At 43.6% G+C, this 21,550-nt stretch overlaps 1 protein-coding gene across 6 annotated transcripts in view; it reads left to right on the top strand.

Annotated features, from left to right (window-relative positions):
* The window catches only part of CNTN5 (contactin 5), a 3,106,629-nt gene that overhangs the window by 1,507,210 nt on the left and 1,577,869 nt on the right, over positions 1 to 21,550 (top strand). For all 6 annotated transcript variants that reach the window (XM_069639123.1, XM_069639125.1, XM_069639124.1 and 3 more), the window contains one exon: positions 20,889 to 20,984. In XM_069639123.1, the coding sequence (XP_069495224.1) occupies positions 20,889 to 20,984 (96 nt within the window). The remainder of the gene's footprint in view (positions 1 to 20,888; positions 20,985 to 21,550) is intronic.

Here is a 21,550-nt window from a genome sequence, read left to right as displayed (position 1 = left end):
TGATGTCCATCTGCGCCTTGCTCTGTTCATAGTTGCACGACCTTTATTCTTAAAGTATCTTGCAGCCTCTGTGTGTGACATATTGATCACAGCCTATCTCTTTTCAATACCCCTGTGACAGGGCTATACCCCTAACTGTTGTGTTCATTGTTTGCGACCACCCAGGGGGGTTGAGGGCTGGGATCCACCCTCACGTCATATGATGCTAGCTGCGTTTACATGATGAGCTGTGTCGGCTTGTCGTTTGGATGCAAGAATGACACATGCGCTTGCACAGCAGAATTGTTTCTGTTTTGATTATAGGGTGCTTTCGGGGGCCTGTGCAGACACTTGACAGATGTGCGCTTCCACCTGCACCTGGGTTACCACAAGGATCACCGGAGAACCAAAGCAAGAGCAGGGCACTTCCTGCGCATGGCGTGCAGAGTTGGGAATGCGCTTTCAAGTGTGCCATTTGCATCCAGGTCCTGCAACTGCCCGGACCCGAATCTTAAAATTACAGTTGAGAAATGCAAATGCATATTCGTCTCGCGTGTGCATTTTATAAAACAAGGGGCATTGAGTGTGCATCAGTAATGTGCCTCTGCTTGTGCGAACTGCAGTCAATCATGCACACACACATTTACACTCTCAGGCCATTTTGTGTTCCTAAAAAGATGTACTTTGGCACGTGCCTGGGCTATTTCATGTACTATGCAAGGAACCAGCAACTTTTCAGTATTGGAAATATATAATGTGGATGGATTCACATGCATGTATAGATTGAAAAGATCTCTTGCACCCTTGTCTTATAGCGGGATATGCATCTGATACTAGAGATAGCAGTACAACAGGCAATAGTGTGGCCAGATAGCAATGCTCTAGCCCGCTGCACTCTGTTGGCGTGATACACGTCCTCCAAGTCCGTTTAATGCTTGAAGTTCTTCTATTCTCTCATTAGTTCAGTATTTAATGCTAGAACATTAACTGTTGTCAGACACATTTGCCTCGTCACGTGTTTGGTGGTATCTCTGCAGTACATATGCCGAGATACCACCAAGCTGTATTACCGTTACCGCCACTGGGTCCGGTGGTATTACTGCTGGATTACAAGTGGCGGTAGGCAGTGTTAGTCCAAATTAATTGACGTCCATAGGACTACATGGGGGATTTCAGCATTATTACCACCAGCAGTAAATCTGATGGTAATACCGCTGAATTGGATGATTTTGGGCAGTCACATGGAGGAAATAGCTCCAGCTTGTTGCAGGGGTTTCCTCCACTTTACTAACAAAGTCGTATTTGGGTGGTGCAGTAATGCAGCAGTATACAATATTATTGTTATGAAGTGACTTCCAGGGTTTCTTGGTTACATCTTAGGTTTATTACAGGAACTTAAGGACACAGTTACAAGAAGGATACATAATAGAGAGTGTGGACTATAAACAGCACTGGCCCCATCACCCAGGCAGGGGAGCTCTAACTGCCTCAGTATGGAACCTTCAGATAAACATTCCACCATCCACACAGTGACATTCCATGTGACATCACAGGCTCACAGCAAGACAGCATTACACAGACAGCCACTACATAACACATCTCCTTTCCATACCAGACACACACACAGAAGGTCACTACCCAACACATCTCCTTTCCTTACCAGACACCCACACAGAAGGTCACTACACAACACATCTCCTTTCCTTACCAGACACCCACACATAAGGTCACTACACAACACATCTCCTTTCCTCACCAGACACCCACACATAAGGTCACTACACAACACATCTCCTTTCCTTACCGGACACACACAGAAGCAAAACAATAAAGAGTTCCAAATAGACTCAGCCTATCAGGTGTACCAGATTAGTCAATACGACCAAATACCACAGATCACCATGAGACACTGGCCAGACATCCCAAGTCCATCTGCGTACCAGGCATTTGACCACTGATGACCTAAGACAGAATTACAAGAGTACTATGCCAAACAGGCTGTCCGGAGAAAACGCAGTCTTTGGCACAGCAAAATATAGGAAGAATATCGCACAAAAAAAAACGAAGGCGCTACCTTCTTTAGATATCTGTGGAAACAATCCAACGCGACACTAATCTACTAAGTTTCTAGCCCTACTCCATACTGGCAGAGGCGCTACCTCTCGCACAACAGAATGTTTCACACGCTGGAGGCGCTACCTCCCTCGCGTACACTAGGGTCCATGCTCACCAGAGGCGCTACCCCTCTTCAATACAATTCTTCGCATACGCACCGGAGGCGCTACCTCCTTCAAACACCCTAGTGACACGCACATCAGAGGCGCTACCTCACTTCAGAACTTATTTTGCCACATTAACGGGAGGCGCTACCTCCCTCTAATACCAATTGAGCCACACTCACCAGAGGCGCTACCTCTCTCACTCGTGACTCACATACCAGAGGCGCTACCTCTAACTACTACTACAATGTCACTCAAGCCAGAGGCGCTACCTCATCTTCATACCAATCGTGACACAGACACATCAGAGGCGCTACCTCTCATTATTACCACATCGGAGGCGCTACCTCCCTCAAATACCAATTGAGCCACACTCACAGAGGCGCTACCTCTCTCACTCGTGACCCACATACTAGAGGCGCTACCTCTAAGTACTTACAAAATGCCATCCACATCAGAAGCGCTACTTCTTCAGTTACTGCCAGACCCATACCATCTACATGCCCACTATTGTGCAACTATTTTACTTCCAACTTACACTGAATCAGGCAAAGACATTTTACAATTTACCATGTTATCACTGCAGTGTTATTAAGATAATCAACATTTTTGACCTAGAAGTCCATGGTCATCTCTTGACCTTAAGATAAATACTCTGCTCCTAAAAGTCCATGTTGCTTGTTAGCAACCTACACCTGAAAATCCTCAACAGGTTATGTTAGCTCAATCTTCCACACTTAATAAAAAGGATACATATCATGCAGCTTCGTGATGTCCTGCACACTATTTCCATTCACCACCTCTCATTCTGCACCTTCCCAGCCAGGCCCAGACACCAAACTCACTTTTACTGCAACACCTTGGAAAACATTAGTACATTTGCATATTTAAACCAAAGTAATTCTTCAAAGTCCATACATGTATGACACAAGAATGTCTGCTCCTCTTCAGTGAACTTGAAAATGCTGAGTGCCAGCACGAGCAAAAAAATAAAACTGTACCTTGTCTTAAAAAAAAATGTTCTTTTTAAATGCTCACTGCATTCCCATAGAGTTCAATGTGTTTAAACCAGCACACAACCGAAATAGAACGTTCCTTTCCATGGATTGCATTTCTCCATTTACGCCTATCCAATTCATTTTCCTTTGCAGGCGTTTAAATAGTTTGTCACATGCCGCCGAACATTTCTGATCTGCCATGTCTGGTGCTCTGAAACGTGCGCGCATTAGTTACATTAAGATCCTTTGTCCATAAATGCATTTCTTTGCAAGTCAAATATACGGCCTTGGCCATTTATACTTCAGTTCAGTGGTGCCTTCAGATAAACATTCCACCATCCACACAGTGACATTCCATGTGACATCACAGGCTCACAGCAAGACAGCATTACACAGACAGCCACTACATAACACATCTCCTTTCCTTACCAGACACCCACACAGAAGGTCACTACCCAACACATCTCCTTTCCTTACCAGACACCCACACAGAAGGTCACTACACAACACTGATGAAGAGATAAGAATAATAATAATAATAATAATAAGAAGAGACAATGGGGAGAGGAAGACAAACCTACTATGCCTTGTGAGTGTTCAGAACGTTCAAGTGCAGAGGGGTATGTGAAAGGTGCTGTGGTGCTCACGAAAGTGCTATGAAGAAAGGTAAGTGCAACCTCCAGTGGCGGAGGGCGAGCCGAGGCAAGTGCCGAGGATAGACAGCAGCTGGGATGATAAGATGTGGGAGGTCAGGGCCCCCAAAGAGGCATAAGGGCCCTGCACACCAGTCAAGCTACAGAGCGATTAGCAGGGGAAAGAGAGAGGGAAGGAAGAGGTAAAGAGGAAGGTCTTGATGCTTTTACAGACCTTAAGGAGGTCCTGCTTAGGATGAAGAGGGAGGGGAAGGCTGTTCCAAAGAAGGGAACTGGCTGAGGAAAGTGATCGACCACCTGCTCTCTGTTTAGCAAAACGCTTCACACAGAATGAGTTGGTGCCAGAGGAACACATGTGTCTAGAGGGGGAGTATTTGGTCAGAAAGAGTTGCACGTAGAGTGGTTCCCGGCCCCAGACAGACTTGTGGATGATGCAGAGGGGTTTTAATGAAGTCCATGCTGCAATCGGGAGCCAGTGAAGACTTAGTAAGGCAGGAGAGATGCAGTCCCTTTCCTTGAGGCCAAGGATACGTCTTGCTGCCATATTCTGGATTAGCTGAAGGGGTCGCAGAGAGGACGAAGGTAGATTATGGAGGAGGCTATTGCAATAGTGAAGCCTAGTGAGAATGAGAGCCGGGTAACATTAAGTCTCTGGGGAAGCTGAGGAAAGGTAGAATTCCTTTCAGAAAGGTAAGATGAAAGTAGAACTTCTTGACAATGTCCTGAGTATGAGGGAGGAAGGAATCGAAGATGACGCTGAGGTTTCTGGCTTCTGAAGAGGCAACAGGGAGGAGAGCCAATGGAAGAAGGGAAGAGTGAAGGGAAGTAGTCAGGTGCCGGTGTCCCAATAGAGAGGATCTCTGTTTTTCTGGAATTGAGGCAAAGTGCACCTGTAGGAAGTTTGAAGAATAGCTGTGTGTCATCAGCATAGCACTGGAAGTTGGGGGAGGAGGACATGAGGCATCCCAGCAGAGCAAGGTAGACGTTCAAGAGCCAAGGCAAAAGAATTGGGCCCTGGGGGATGCCACAGACGGATTAGGGAGTAGGAAGTAGGGGAGGATACGGTGCCCGGTATGACTTTGGAAGAGCAGTCAGGGAGGAAGGAGGTAAGCCAGTCCAGTGCCTGCTCCGAGATACCAAGGGTGTCATGGAGCCTTTTTATGAGGATGGAGTGTGTCACTGTGTCAGCTGTAGAAGAGAGATCAAGGAGGATGAGGATGGCAGAGGAGTTGGAATCAAGGGATGTAAGCAGTTCTTAAAAGGTATTCAGAAGAGCAGTTTCCATGCCTATAGCTGCTCAGAATCTAGACTGATGCTTGTGAAGATCACCAACAACTTCAGTGTGGGAGTTAAGCTGGAGGAGGGCCAACTTCTTAAGCACTTTCCCCAGGAAAGGGGTGATGGAGATGGGGGGATAGGTGGCAGGGCAGAAATGGTCTGCTGATATTTGTTTTAAGGAGGGGGCAAACACAGGAGTGCTTGAGGGAGGATGGAAAAGAACCTGTAGCAAAGGAGTGGTTACAAAGATTAGCAAGAGTGTAGAGTATAAATACCTGGATTTTCAGAGTTCTGCTCTACAGGTCTCCTCCCATTAGGGAGTGCTCTTTTTGAGGTGACTTGCCCTAAACAGTGCAGGGTCTAGATTTTTAGTGTCAAGAACAATTTTGAAATGTACTAAATATAAAAGAAAGACTGAGTGATTAGACCAATCTAGTAAATGAAAATGATCAAGGTCTGCATGGTAATCTTTTCTGGGTGTTATCAAAGTGGTTCTCTAAGAGATTAGCAAGGGCAATCCTAATCCCTTTATGCATTATGATTTGCCCATCTTTTTTTATTCTTCATTCTGTGTGCAAATATGCATGCGCACAGTGACAAATATCTTTGTGTAGCAGGTCATTTATATTTTAGTCACCCATGCACTGAAGTATGATATTCAATGTTTAAAGATATGAAATGTGTGCATTTTGGAGGCTAAGGAAAATATATAGATAATGGCTGGAAGGTTTACAAGTATTACTAACCTCTGGCATTGCTTTAGGCACCCCTCCAGACTATTGTTCTTCTGCCTGCCAAGCCATCACAAAAAGGAGACAGTCCATACGCAAATCATGCTTCGTCACACTGCTAAAAAAGGCAGTCCAGCCCAAACTGCTCAGTCGCATCCCTACTGCAAGAGAGCGCAAGCAACCCCAGACATGTTTTGGCCTCTTTGAGCATCATCAGAGAAGTGTAGTTTGGGTCTCTCAGACCAGCAGACTCGGGTCCCACATCTGGGCATACACGTCCCACTCAGGGTGACTATATCAAAACAAAAGAGGAGATGTCTGGAAGGTTTAGAATTAATGTTAATCTATGGCATTGCTCTGTACAACCCTCTAGACCAGGGGTGCACAACTGATTTTGCCCAAAGGCCAAATGTACCTTCCTGCCTATAGTGCGCTGAAAAGTAAATTTGGGAGGGGCGGTACTACACACATGGAAAAATAACACACTTTCTAGGTGAACTGGTCTTTATTTGTATTTCAATCTTCAATTTTGTACTGCACATTTTCCATTTTGATCATGTCTTTCTTTCATAAAGCCAATTGGCAATAATAGATAAAGTAGGGAAATCCTTCAGGAGTAAAACACTGCACTCAACATTTCACACATGTTGCTTTACATTTGCAAGGCACAAGCTTTGCAATTTGCACAGCTTCTGGTACGGCTGTAAGTGGCAATGTACCATGTCAGTGAGAAACAATGCAGCTTTTCTCAGATGTCGCTTTCTGGATCTCAGGCTCCAGTGACGTTGTGCCTACTCTAAGAATAGCAGGTCAGTGAGACTTGTCCTTAGACGGGATGTATGCAATTTAAACTGAGTGAAAACTTGCTACCAAAAATAGGTAATGCCAAACATGGACACCATTTTTACTGCTTCCTGGGACGGATTGGAAAATTGATTAGTGTTCATAGACTAGTAAAAGGCTAATGAAGACATCTCTATGTGTTCAGATTTGAGGCCACTACAACACTGAATTTCAATCACTTCGAGCTGAAGATCAGATGACACATCTTCAACATCAACAAAGAAAGGGTCTGCAAAAAGTTTAAAAGAGGCTCTCTGTGATTTAAATGGTTTGAAACGATTCCCAAAAACAAGGTCCAATTCCATCAGGACCTTCACATGCCGATGCCATGCAGCATACCTCTCATAGGGGAAAGCCTCTGCACATGCGGGGAAGTGTACCAGCATCCATTTTCCAGTTGGGCTTTCAGCAGTTTTAACTTTATTTCAAAAGCAAAAACAGCCTCAAATAGATCAGAAATGATATTTCCTGGCAACTTTACATTTAAGTCATTCAAATGGCCCGTCAGGTCAGATAAACAAGCAAAGTCAGCTACACCGTCAATATCCTGCATGACAGATGTGTCCATTTCCTTTTCATCAACGAATACTTTTATTTCCTGTCGTAAAGCAAAGAATCTCTTCAGAACATTGCCACGACTCAGCCAGCAGTGATCAGTGTGATATCAAACATCCCCATAATCTGCCTTTGCCACTTCTAAAAACACCTGAAACAATCTGTGTTTTAAAGAGCGTGCACGGATAAAATTAACTGTTTCACCACGAAGTCCATGACTTCTGCTGTGAATTGCAAATGTTTTGCACATAATGGTGTATAATGCAATGATAATTTTTCAAATGGACAGCCTTCTCACCCAAGTGTCTTTTCAAGCAGCCAATAAAACCATTTCCCTCTACAATCAATTTAAATCATCAATGACTTTTTGAAAGGCATTAAAAAAGTCAACACCAGTAGTTCTGCCATGCAAAGATACCAGCGACACCAGCTCCTGAAATACTTCTGTAGAGAAGCAGATGTATACATCAGCAGGAGATCCTACCCCCCCTGCCTCCCCTGTATTGGAGCTATGAGATCCTGCCCTGTCTAACCTCAGCTACTATACCAATAATACAGCAAGCATATGGGAGGCGGTATCCATTAGGACAACCATATTGAATGTACCCTCAAGTTGATGACATCCTGCAGGAGAAACTCCCTGAAGGAATATGAGAAAGAGCTAAGAACATAAACAAATGACATCACAAGAAAGTGTGCACAACGTCCTGAGATACTGTATGAAGACGATATATGGATCCTATGGAGGAGAAAGGACGTCGTAAAGAATCAAGTAAACTCCTTAGTTTAAAAGAAGATTACATGGTAGTAAATGCTGAAGAAATCATTAGCATGAAGGATGTATAGAAGTTAAAACGCAAGGTAGATGAAGTCATTGTACAGGCTAGCTACAAGTAGTGAATATAATGCAGGAGAAGTCACCAATGTATAGAAACTGGACATTGGTATCTAGAAATAAATTAGCCAAAAAAACATTAAAGGTGAATGAAAAGCTGTGTCGCAGTAGAATAACAGGGTGCTGAAGCTGTGTGCTGAGGCTTGTTTGGCCTGAAGTCAAGATCCTAGCTATCAGTTTTAATTCATTTAAAGTATTTAAAAGCTGCAGAACTAACCAAATTGTGATATCTTGTCATGTGAGTCAAGGATGGAAATAAAGTTTAAACTTCCAGTCCAATATACGATAGCGAGTGCCCTCACTCCTGTTAAATTCCTAGGATGAGAATACTCTGCAAGGACAACTACAAAGCAATTTCATGGCAGAAGGCATGGGGATGAGAGGTGTTGGGCTAATTGGGTGGTGAGGTAGCTTCATGTCCTATCTCCCTGCACCTTGTTTGTTTGTTTGTTTGTTTGTTTATTTTATTTGTATAGCGCTCCAAACCCAGGGGTAGAAGGGTGCTTAAGAATACGGTTACAGCATTGAGAAGTATCTTTGTGTTGCATACTTCGTACATACTTATAATACATACATATATATACAGTTATCAGTAAACAATACACATACAATACCCACAATATACACTTTACAATATAAATACAGTACATAAACCAGTTGCCGCACAGGGGTGTGGAGACTGGTGTTAGTGGGGCTACTCTTTGTTTAGGAGCCAGCTGATGACCTGCTTACTGAAGATCTGGAAGGACTCGAGAGTTTTGATGTTGAGAGGTAGGGTGTTCCAGACTTGGGGGGCAAGTACTGTGAAGCTTGCCCCTCCAGCTCTTATTAGTATTGGAGCATCTGGTGGATCTGGTAACAGGTTTCATGGTGAATTTGTTAGCTAGATATAGTGGTGCTAGATGATTGAGGGACTTGTACGTGAGACAGATGGTTTTTAAATCAATTCTTTGGCGTATAGATAGCCATTTGCAGGCTTTCCTAGTGGTGGAGATATGCTCTCGTCTGGGAATGTTGAGGGCTGCGCGCAGAGTGTTATTTTGTATTACCTGCAGCTTGTTAAGTATGGATTGGTTAGCACCTAGGTACAGGCTGTTGCAGTAATCCAGTTTGGATTGTATGAGGGCCCTGGCAAGGGTGAGGCAGCTGTTGGGTGATAGGAATGGTCTGCTGGCCCTGATGAGCTTGCCAGTGTAAGCAGCGGCTGAGGTGGTCATATTGGTGTGTTTAGAGAGTTTGGTGTTGGCGTCTAGATAGAAGCCAAGGGTTTTCACGCTTTTGGCAATAGGGATGGTGTGACCATCAATGGTGATGTTATTGTAGCTAGCTCTGTCTTCTCATCATTCAGGCAGAGGCCATGCGAGGCCATCCATGCCTGAATGATGGAGAATATTTTGTTGATCCGGGCGACATCTGCTTGGTAATTGCCTGTGATGGTGAGGAGTATCTGGGTGTCATCTGCGTAATTTGTGTAGGTGACACCCAGACGGTCCAATTGATCAAATAGAGGCTTTGTAAATATATTGTACACAGTCGGAGATACGCAGGATCCTTGTGGGACCCCACATGTGTTGGGGATGGTGTCTGCTGCAGCTGTTGTTGAGAAAACCCGCATAGTTCTGTTTGCCAGGAAGGATTGTATCCATGTGATGGCAGAGGAGGAGAAGTGGGCTGCGGTGGCTAGGTGACTACAAAGAATTTCATGGCTAACCACGTCAAGGCCGCTGAGAGGTCTAGTAGGAGTAGGATTGCGGCATTGCTGTCTTTAATTTCATCAATCTGGCTTTTGAGATCAACAAGGGCGGTTTCTGTTCCGTGTAGAGGTCTGAAGCCAGATTGACATATTCCTAGCAGTTGGTTGGATTCCAAGTATTCCTGAATTTGGATGTAGGCAACTCTGTCCAGGATTTTTAGTAGGAAGGGGACTGTGGTGATGAGCCTGTAGTAGGTGGGTATGGCTGGGTCAAGGGATTATTTTTTCAGGAGAGGGAGAACCCATGATTGTTTTAGGTTGCTAGGGATCGAGTTATTGGTGAAGGATAGGTTGATAAGTTTGGTGATGAAGGGGGAGAGCTCTCTGGCTTTTATGATCTGTGCAGGGCAGCTGTCTCCTTTGCAGTTTGAGGGTTTCAAGGAGGTGATGATTTTTTGGACTTCCGTGATGGTGCCTTTCTTAAATGAGAAGCCTGAACTAGTATTGTTAGGCATGGGTGGGCTAGGGTTGGTGACCTTGCTATTGGAGAGTTGTTGGCGTTTGTCCTCAATTTTGGTTTGGAGACCTGAGATTTTATTGTTGAGGGCGTTTTGGATGCTGGTGCACCAGGATTTGTCTTTCAGGCAGGTATCTGGAGGTGAAATAGGGTTTTCTAGTTCCTTCAGAATTTTAAATAATTCTTTGGTGGAGGATCCTGCCAGGATCCTGCCTGAACAATCCTGGTGGTGTATGCATCTTTTTTGGTGCAGATTATCTTGCTTTTATAAAGTGAGGATACGTTTGTGAGGTTGGATTTGTTTTCTGCGGTGGGGTTAGTCTTCCAAGTGTGTTGTGCCTTGGCTTTCTCTTTTCTGAGTAATTTGAGCTCATGGCTGTAACACGAGTTCAGATGAGCTTTAGGTTTGTCCTTGCGTATATTCAGGGGGGCAACGGTATCCATTGCCCTGGCCATGGAATCATTGAAGGTGTGATCAGCAGGTTTAAGTCAGCGTTGGCTGGGAGAGCATTGAGGGTGGGTAGGACCAATGGTATTAGGGCTTCAGCAGTGATGTTGCATTTATTCCTGGTGGGACAGGCATGTGCCGGGGGTGTTTGTTGGGCAATACCCGATTGGTGTTGACCTCAAGAGGGATCATGTGATGATCGGACCATGCTAGAGGTTGGGGGTCTTTGCAGGTTGTATTGCAGTTGTAGGTTGTTACCCAATCAAGGGTTCTGCCTTTTTGGTGGGTGGGGAGTACAATGAGTTGAGTGAAATCATGTTCAGTTAGGACATTAGCTAGGGATGCAGCATGTGCATCGTTCGGGTCTTGGTAACCGAGGTTGAAGTCCCCAAGGATCATGATTTGTGCTGATGGTTTGGAATTTTTGGTGATGAGGGTTGTGATGTCTTCTTCAAAGGCCCAGGGGCGACTGGGGGTCTATATATGAGTTGGAGGGTGGTAGTGGTTGTGGGGCAGGTTTGCAGTTTGGCTGTTAGTAACTCGCAGGATGTGAGTGACATTGTGGAGGTTGATCTGAGGTCTAGGGAGGATTTGAAAATGATTGCAACACCTCTACCTCTAGCGATAGGTCTATCAGCTCTGAGGATAGAGTATTTGTTTGGGATGGCTAGCGATAGATGTGGTCCAGACGCCTCATGAAGCCAGGTTTCTGTTAGGGCTAGGAAGTCGAGGTCGTTGGTAAGGATGATGTCTGCAATTTCTGTGGGGTGGGCAGCCAGGGATCTGTCATTGAGTAGGGCACCTTTTAGAGGGGGAGGTGTGGGCTTGTTTGGCGCATTGTGCTTTGTATTGGTTTTGGTGCTAGGTTTGGAATTGGGCCTAGTGGTTGTGGTGGGGAACCTGGAGCCTAATCTGTCATTGCGGGCTGTGAGGTTGGGAGTAATGGAGGGGGGGTTAGGCCAGGAGGCTTGGGGCGGGTGGGAGATTTGGTATTCAGTTTAGTTTGGTTGGACTTGGTGATAGGACTGGGGTGGCTGTGTGTAGTGTTGGTAGGGGGGCCTGGGTTTACATGGGAGGTGTGAGGGTGGTGATGAGTGGGAGGGAAGGGGGATGCGGAGGGTAGGAACAGTGTTGGGCAGGGGATGGGGTGATGTCTGGGACACCCTAGTTTAGCCAGGCCGTTCTGGTGGGCTATGTAGCTGTTACTGCTACAGGGTACGTCGTTCAGCGTTATGCAGAAAGGGAGCATGATTAGGGCAAGCCAGAGGATCATGGTCTGGTAAAAACGGTGCGTAATACTGGAGGCTAGTGGCACTAGTGGGGGAGCGGGCCAAGCTATGATAGTTAGTGGCTAGTTTGATCTGGGAAGAATTGGTCAAAGTACGCCTTGGAGCGCCATAGTAACTAGGTTGAAAACATATCTAGATTCGAAATTGCACATAGGTTTAGAATACACCTAGATTTGGGAGTACACTTGGCTAGAAAGCGACCAGGTTCAAGCACAATTGGTCAAGTACACCTTGGAACGCTATAGTAAGTGGGTTGAAAACACATCTGGATTCGAGATTGCACTTAGGTTAGAATACACCTAGATTTGGGAATACATACAATTATCACAGGAAGGCTAGGTGGTGCTATCAAGGTGCATGGAGGTGACGGGCAGGCTAGGTGGCTGTGTCAAGGGTGAGCTAAAAGCAGTTTTCAAAGTGATTTTTTCAGATGCAGGCTAAATACAATATTCAAAATGCAATTTGCAGGGCAGGCTAGATACAGCATTCAAAGTATAGTTTGCAGGGACAGGCTAGATACGGTTTCCAAAATGCAGTTTGCAGGGCAGGCTAAGTATGGTTTTCAAAGTGCAGGCTAAATATGTTTTTCAAAATGCAGTTTGCAGGGCAGGCTAGATACGGTTTCCAAAATGCAGTTTGCAGGGCAGGCTAAATACGGTTTTCAAAATGCAGGCTAAATACAGTTTCCAAAGTGCAGTTTGCAGGGCAGGCTAAATGCTGCTTTCATAGTTAGGCTAGATGCTACTATCAAGGTACAATTGTGGTGGCAGGCGGACTGCATGCATGTATCAAAGGTAAGCCAAATGCATCTTTCAGAGTATGGCTTTTTGGGCAGACTGAGTATAGATTTCAAATACAACTCTAAAGGGCATGTCAACTATAGTTTTCAAGGTGTCGCTTACGAGGGCATGCTAAACACAACTATCAGGGTGCACTTGGTCTTGGTTTATGTGTTGCTAAATGAACCAAATGTTCCAGACACAGCACAAGCATGCCAAACCAATTGTATTAGAAAGTATAAAGAAGGACCTTATAGCTTGAGAAACCAATGAAACACAGTTTAACTGATTTGTCTTAAAATGACACGTATGAAGAGGTAGGCATAAATTGTCCACCTAGCTCCTATATGATTGTATATCTATATGTTTTCCATAACAAATCCCGACCCTTGATAGGTTTTTTCACTATTGCCACATAGTATGACATCATTCTGATGCATAATGAAGTTATAAATTGCATTCTTTTGGCAAATCATTGAGAGACTGATCGTACGTCCGTTGGTGTTCGTTGTAACCTCCCTGTTTTAGATAATTATTAATAAAATAGTAACATGACATCTACTTGAGTTTGTCCAGTTATTTGGACTCAGAATTATTCTGGTGTAATGCCATCCTGTAACAGATGCATGCTCCAAGGGCCGTATGCCCACTTTGCATTCATTATTGACCCTACACATGAAATGTAAGGACTGGGCTGTGTCACTCACATCTGTCCTCTCATCAAGGGCCGCTGAAAATAATTGTCAGTCCTTACATTGCATGTTCAGTTGGCTGTAACAATTGTCAGCCATATCCCCAATACACTGCTGAATGCTCATCCTTGAAAAAGGAACATTTGTAAAAGCATCTTATTTTCTCCTTACACACTGCCTCACAAATCTCCACCAGACAGTCTCCCCATCTGTGAAAGGCCATGCCGACCTTGCAATAAGCTGTGCAACCTTATAACTAGCAAAGGTGGCACATTCAGATTGTTTTTTTTTTCTGCTCAACAACACCTTGTTGCTTACTCAGTTGTGTTTTTAGCTCCTCCGCCTTCTTCATTCTCGCACCCCACTGCAAATCCTTATGTTGTGAATGTTTCGTTTCACAGTGCCGGTGGATATTATATTCCTTGGGGTCTGCAATTCGTTCAAGGCAAATACGGCATGAGTACACATTAGGTTTGGACTCAATGAAATAAAACTTCGGTCCACTCAACCTTAAACTGCCGGTGCTCTTGGTCAAGTTTCCTTTTTTAACAGCACTGGACATTGGCAGGGACATCTTTGGAGCACAGGCAGTGATGCAGTGAACACTGTGGCCTGTGTACTGAAATGGAGTACCAATGGTAAAGGGCAGGGTCAATAGTACTTATGGCAAGATAGGAACTCCACTGTTATGCTCCCACTACGACGGTCAAGGTCTAGAGTACATACAAATCATATACGTTTTAGACAAGCCTAGAAGCAACAAAAGAACAAGAACAGATTAAGGACATAACCTCTCTGTCATACCTTTTAATGCACGTATTGATGGATACTTGTTTCAAGAATAGTGGGCTGCACAGCATGTCAGATTGCTATGTAATAGATTAAGGTGGTGAATGCAGGGATTCCCTGGCCCTACTTCAGGAGCCATTTACAATTTCGAAACGGCATAGCTATGTCATACAAATCGTGCCTTTGAAACAAACATTGACGCAGAGCACAACATGCAGAAACCTGCTCAAGTGCATTGTTGGGAGCACCTACTTTCTAGAAAAGTCTTGTGTTGCAACATCACAACTGCCATAAAATGCTGTAGCTGTAGGTAGCAGCCATTGACTGTCTATTGGCCAGACTAATCCCTATGGCTAATCCCATCCAGTTCCCGAGCCTCCCCACCCAAAACACCACCTCATGGGAACTCTTTCAGCTCACTTTTATCAAACTTTACTATGGCACTTTGCACTCAAAGTGCCTGCCAGTGTTTTTTCAAAGCAGTTTTCTGAGAGTTAATGATTTAATTGGAGCTCTAAACCTACCACTGGTGTAATAAAAAATGTTTAACTAGGTCTGCCTTCAGCCACTCAATTTATAAGCACTCTCTTTGTCCTTCACTGAAGTCCTGTTAAAATCAAGCATTGGCACTCGCAACATTTTTGGCTTGTGTTTAAATATTAGGTATTTGCCAGCAGCTGCAATTAGATACCCAGGTACTTGCACACTGTTGCACCTACTACCATCAATGGCCAGTTAATACCACTACAGCAGTGCCTGGCAAGTGCCTTTACCATGCCTTCACAAAAGTCCAAACATTTGGCATTGCCAATGCTTGCCTTTTTTATGTTTAGCAACTCTGAAGTGAGATTCACGATGTACATGTGATATTCCTTTCACAATAAAAGTTCTCCTTTTAAAAGTAAAACGGGCTTACTTAAAAAGTATCCACAAATATGCAGATATCACGCATGCTCTGCCTGAATGATTGAGACACTGCCTTGCTCTCATCCAAAGATGGATGTCTGACCCCTGCTGAATCTGAACCCTATGAAACCTGAGACAGCCCCGTATGATCTATCACTCCTCCTCTGCAGCCATTCATCGCAAACCCTTATTTCAGAATCACTGTCAAGCTTTCAATGCATGTATTGCACTGGTTAACCATGCAGACCCACATTGTGGCACCTTAATGACTAGCAGAAGAGCTCACCATTTTGGGAGGCCATTGCAGATGAGAAAAGCCCCTTATTTCACAACAGTGGTCCAAGCTGCACACCCCTTTTTCTTGTATTCCCGGTGGAGGTTATATGTGGAAGGAGACAGAGTCCCTCCCCCACCACTGGTGCTGGAGCCACTCATTGGAAGGGGAGACAGAATGGGAGCCCATGACCGACTGCTAGTGCTGGAGGCAGCTGTGACAGGTGCTGCTCCACCGCCCTGCAGCCTTCAGTGCATGGCCTGCCCCCTGCAACACCTCCCTCCCGTGGAATAGGGCTTGGAAGAGAAAATAGGTTGTGTATTTATTGTAAAATGGTGTTTTTTGGAATCTACAAAACACCTACTTGTGCAATGTCCAGTTATGAGAGTGATAGTTGAAAAGCACTAACATATTCCAGAGTACGAGAAGTTGGATCAGTACTCAGAGGGACTGATTCATGGAATTTGTGCGCCGTAAAACAGGGATTTGTGTGCATTCTGGTCGAAAATCCCCATTTGTTAAACAGGGATTTGCGGGCAGAATGGCACACAAATCCCTGTTTTTCGGCGCACAAATTCCATGAATCCGCCCCAGAGTATCTATGTAATAGAATATTCTTATGCAACCAATTGCCATTTCTTTTGAAAATGTGTAAAGATCTTCAGGAAATAAATGCTTTACTGTTAAAGGGGAATGTAAGCTACCTAGAGTGTTGACTACTGGGTTTAAGTGACTAGTATGCTAACTTTAGGAATTATAAGGAATACATGTAGTAATATAGACTAAATTAGGCTTGGTATTAGTTAATTATTTAATTGATTGCCTTTTGATGCGAAGAATTGATGAATTTTAGTATTTGGTATATATTTGCTATTGCATATTTGGTATGTATTTTGTTTTATTCTTAACTGGTGCAAGGTTTTCAATAAACCGATACAACATTTAAAAATAAATAAGAATACAGACAGGAAATAAGTTATACATTTTCATCTACAAACAGCCATCTAAAGTATTGTGTGTAAGTGCTTTGCTCATGTTCCCTGTAATTATGTAGATCTGACATTCGCTATTATGTTAACATCAGGTCAAAATCAGGTTGTGTACTATCGAAGCAGCCGCATAGGTGAATGTTATTTCTAAGGATGAACAATCTCCAGCAACCTGCTGCCCCCCACATTTTATTTTGCCTAATGCATCCATGTTTATGTGGCACATGAATACAGTTCCAAATTGAAATTACATAACATAATCTACTGTAATCTCAAGAGTACTTACACGTAAATCCTTCTCTTCCCCATCCCCATACTTAAAGTGTGAGACATCCAGCTAAGACACAGCCAATCCCCTTGCTCAAATAAATAAATAATTAACATGTTCATCACCTTTGACCTTTGCCCTTTGACTTCTTAGCCATAACAGAGACCTGGCTGCATGCCACAGCAGGCCCTTTGCTTACACAAGCTATCCCAGACAACTGCACCATTAAAAGACACAACAGAGAATCTTCTAAAGATGGTGGTGTCGCTGTCATTAGCAAAACTGACCATGGCATCAAATGCCTCCCCCACCATCCATTCCCATTAGCTGAATTTCTCTCTACGAAACTCCCACTCTCTGCCTCACGCACCCTAAAGATTCACCTTGTCTACAGATCACCCAGTCTTGTATCCACATTCGTGGAAGATTTGCAACAACTCCTCACCACTGACACTAAACCTAGCTCAGAAATATTATTGCTCAGTGACCTCAACTTAGGCTTCCTTGACGCTAATGATAACCCAGCTACCACTATAGCCAACACCATCACAGAATTGTGATTCGCTCACCGCATTACCAAACCAACACATAATAAAGGCAGAATTCTCAACTGGATAGCCAACCTATTCTCAGCTGAAATATCCTCTCCAATAAACCGTGTGCATGGTGTAAACTCCATCCTTTCACGTTCACCATACAGTGTGGATCGTAACTTAATACTGCTAGTGCCTTGGCTGTCCCTGATCTAACAAGAAATAACAAGGGTATCACAACAGATAACTTAATGCCTCTACTAGAACCAATTCTAAATTATTCCAATCCGAATACAGACCCCTCTACCTTTGTTGATCTCTACAACCAAATGCTTCACCAAGCTATCGACAACATAACCCCTCTGAAATTAAGGAAAGCCAAGCATCAAGCTTACCTAAATAACTTGTTCACCCCAAGCCTCAAAATCCTACGTGATAACAAAAGAAAGGCTGGATCCACCTGGAGAATCCACCCCTCAGACCTAAACAGAGATATATACCTAAAAGCTTCAAACTGGAATCACCTACCCACCTGGCTAAGATAAGACTTGGTGCATTAAGATCCAAGCAGCCCTGCTTCACAAAATATCACTGCTACAAACAAATATTTAAAAGAAAAATCAGCCTAGACACAAGCATCCTTAAACCTCAGCACCCAATGCAGAACCCTGCTATGACACCTTGTAAAACTTTTCAAATTGGCCCCATTATCCACTACAGAAGTTGAAAACATAATCACTAGCCTGAAACCCTCCCAATGCCAAGGTGATATTTGCCCTGCGACCATCAGTAAAGAGGCAGCCAATGATCTTGCACCGGCCATTACCTCTTTCATAAACTCCTCTTTTGCATCCAGAACAGTTTCTACCAACCTGAAAGATTCGTGGGTCCTCCCGCTCTTAAAAAATCCCCCAACCTCGACCCAGGCATTCCCACAAACTACAGGTCTATTACCACAGTGCCATCTCTCTTGAAAATTCTCAATAGGGCAGCCTATCTTCAAATCTAGACTCACTTGGAAACTAACAATCTACTGGGCCTATGACAATCTGGGTTCAGACCTAGACAAGGTACTGAAACAGCACTTATAGACCTGAAAATGCAAATGTATTATCGAAAAAACATACAGACAATATCACATTGCTCCTTCTGTTAGATCTGTCAGCTGCGTTTGACCTTGTCAACCATGAAGTCCTATGCAATCACCTCATGTCGTCAGCTCATTTCTCTGAGGAAGCCATAGCTTGGATACCATTTTTTTTTAACAACAGAACGATGATATTGTTCTCTCCAACCGCATCTACTGACTCAACCCGGGTGTCATGCAGATTACCACGAGGGTCTGGCATGTCACCCAAGCTCTATAATATATTTACCAAGCCACTGTTCAATGATCTGGACCTCTTGGGTGTCACCTACACTAATTACGCAGATGACACCCATGTCCTTATCCCTATTTCAGGCAATAACAGTGACACTAAACTATTGAACAAAATCTACCTCATCATTCAGGCATGGATGGCCACTCACGGCCTCTGTCTCAATGATGAGAAGACCCAACTACTACTAGTTGGCTCCCAAGCTAAACTAAAAAAACTTGATATCACCTTTAACTCCTTCACTATTGACGGCATTAACATCCCGGTGTCCAAAAACATCAAGACTTTAGGCATCATTCTTGATTCTTCCCTTACTCTAACAAAACAAGTGAACACCGTAGCCTCTGCTACAGCCTACACTTGTACATTAATAAACGCCTGCAGACCCTTCCTCTCTCTAACAAGTTGTTCCACCCGAGCTAGGTCACTAATCTTATCCAAATTGGATTACTGTAACACGCTTTACTTAGGTACTACCAAGAAAAATGTAAACAAACTTCAGGTCCTTCAAAACAATGCGCGTAGAGCAGCTTTTAACATACCTAGATCTCACCATATTTCCGAAAACCAGGCGCAACGCCCACTGGCTCTCTATCAAAGACAGAATCTCCTTCAAAATTTTGACACTCACATATAAGTGCTTATCTAATGTAGCACCCAACTACTTGGCCTACAATACCAATAAAAGTCAATCGACCAGTCCCACCAGATCTGCTCAACTACACTGCCTCAGAGTCCCTAGATATAACCTCCAGAAATCTGGAGGCAGCAGCTTCCCGGTACCAGCTTCCAAACTTGGGAATTCTACACCTCTAGCTCTAAGAGAAGAACCTGCCTTCTCCCTTTTTAGGGCAAGTACCAACAACTGGATCTCCTCTCTGGAGACCATTTACCCTACAATATTCTCAGGCCATAGTCCACTGTACATAGTGTCAATGTATTTATACTTGTGTCTGTGCAACATGCCTAGACAACATGCTGTAACCTGCCCATGCCTGTATATAATCCGTATTATTATTATTTCATGTTTTTCTATTACTTTTGTTTCAATTTAACCTTTCAATGTAACCCTATAATGTAACCTTGTACAAATGTAACCATAACAATGCGCCCAGATACCAGCGGGTTTGGCACGCAATACAAATATATAAACAAACAAACACACGTCATATAATAAAATATCATGTTGTGGTGCTATCATGCAAGGATTTGGGAATCATTTTCCAATTCCCTGGACTCGTATGTGAGGTGTACAAATGAGGTGTGAGGTATCCAAGCCATGCGTAAATATTGGAAGCATTATTTTTGACTTCAGATATCACTATTAAGCATTGTCTTTGTCTTTACCGATGGAACTGTGACACGAAAGTGATGTGCTCTTTCGCCTGCCCCCTACGGTCCACCTAAAAAAACAGAATGTATTTACGCCAGCATATCATTGGCATGCTTGCATATGTAAATGTCTCACACACGCATATTTTGTGGGCTGTATTAGCACTTTTTACACTGCAACATTATTTTGACAGTTTTAACACCTTTGCTTGCAATTCATAGAGCAAATCACCTACATTGCACGGCGTGGATTTGCATCAACTAAAGTGCCAATATAAATGAGTTCCTCCATGCAAATGACATTTTTGTTTAAATCATGAGCCCCTTTATATTTGTAAATTAATCAGGCATTGAACATTTCTAATAATGCATTCCTCTTTAATTTCATCACCAAATTGGAATCACAGTGTTCGCTATGCACCTCACCAATAATTGATACTGCATTAACCCTTAATGCGTCTTTGTGATGCGCCTTAAGCATGTACTGCACAACATGTTCGCTTTTGGCACATGCCACACTACTCTAGTAAGTTTGCCTGTGATGCAGCTTTCAGCGCTCAACAATTTAGTGATGTAAAACGTGTGTGTTACACGGTTACCTTAGTGATCTTGGTGAAATTATGCCGTTTTTTAACACACACACACGTCCCTTAAAGGAAAGTTTGCACACCTTGTAATGATGCACTTTCTAACTTATTTCCAATGATTTTAAATGTGTAAAGTTGTGTTAAATGAAACAGAGTACCAAAATGTAATGTTGATCAAATGTGATGTGAAATAACATACAGTGATATTTCATAGGATCATTTAAACTGTGTCATTGTGACGGTATGTACCTATATTTTTCAGATCTTGGAAACTTCAGCAGTCGGCCAAGAAGTGCAGTCTTGGTGAGGGAAGGTCAGGGAGTTGTTCTTATGTGTACCCCTCCTTCACATTCGCCAGGTACAGTTGCCCAAAGTTACTTTTATGTGAAGATGTGTTGTGCTGTTTTGAGTTATCTATGCTATATTTATTTGCAATTGAAGATGTTATCACAACACTGGTAGCACCACTGACAAAATGTCTTCTCTAAACTGTATGGAATTCGCTCTACATTTGTGCTCAATTGATTAGTAATGTCCTTGTAATGAGGGTGTAAAATGGTGCAGATATGTGAACAACCTATGCAAACTATGTGTCAGTGGGTGGTGCTGCATCCACAAGCCTTTGGAACAGATTCACTGCATGGAGCAGGAATCAATGCAGGACATGTCTACCTTCTGTGTTTCCCCATTCATTGCGGTGACTCTATATGAGTCTACACCACTTTCAGTATTCCGATGCTTTTAAGGGTGGCAAACATTGCTGATCTTTGACCTAAGGACAGACACGCATAGTGAAGACCAAGGCAGATTGTCCGCATGGGATGTAAAAACAATCAGGAATCCGAAGTGTACCTGGATGACTGCGTCTGGCTGCACACCAATAATGAAAGTCCAGCCATTAGTAGCAGTACAGCAATCACTATC

Source organism: Ambystoma mexicanum, chromosome 7q (assembly GCF_040938575.1).
Source record: "Ambystoma mexicanum isolate Mex_15411 chromosome 7q, UKY_AmexF1_1, whole genome shotgun sequence".
Taxonomy (NCBI): domain Eukaryota; kingdom Metazoa; phylum Chordata; class Amphibia; order Caudata; family Ambystomatidae; genus Ambystoma; species Ambystoma mexicanum.
This window is presented reverse-complemented; position numbering and strand designations above follow the sequence as displayed.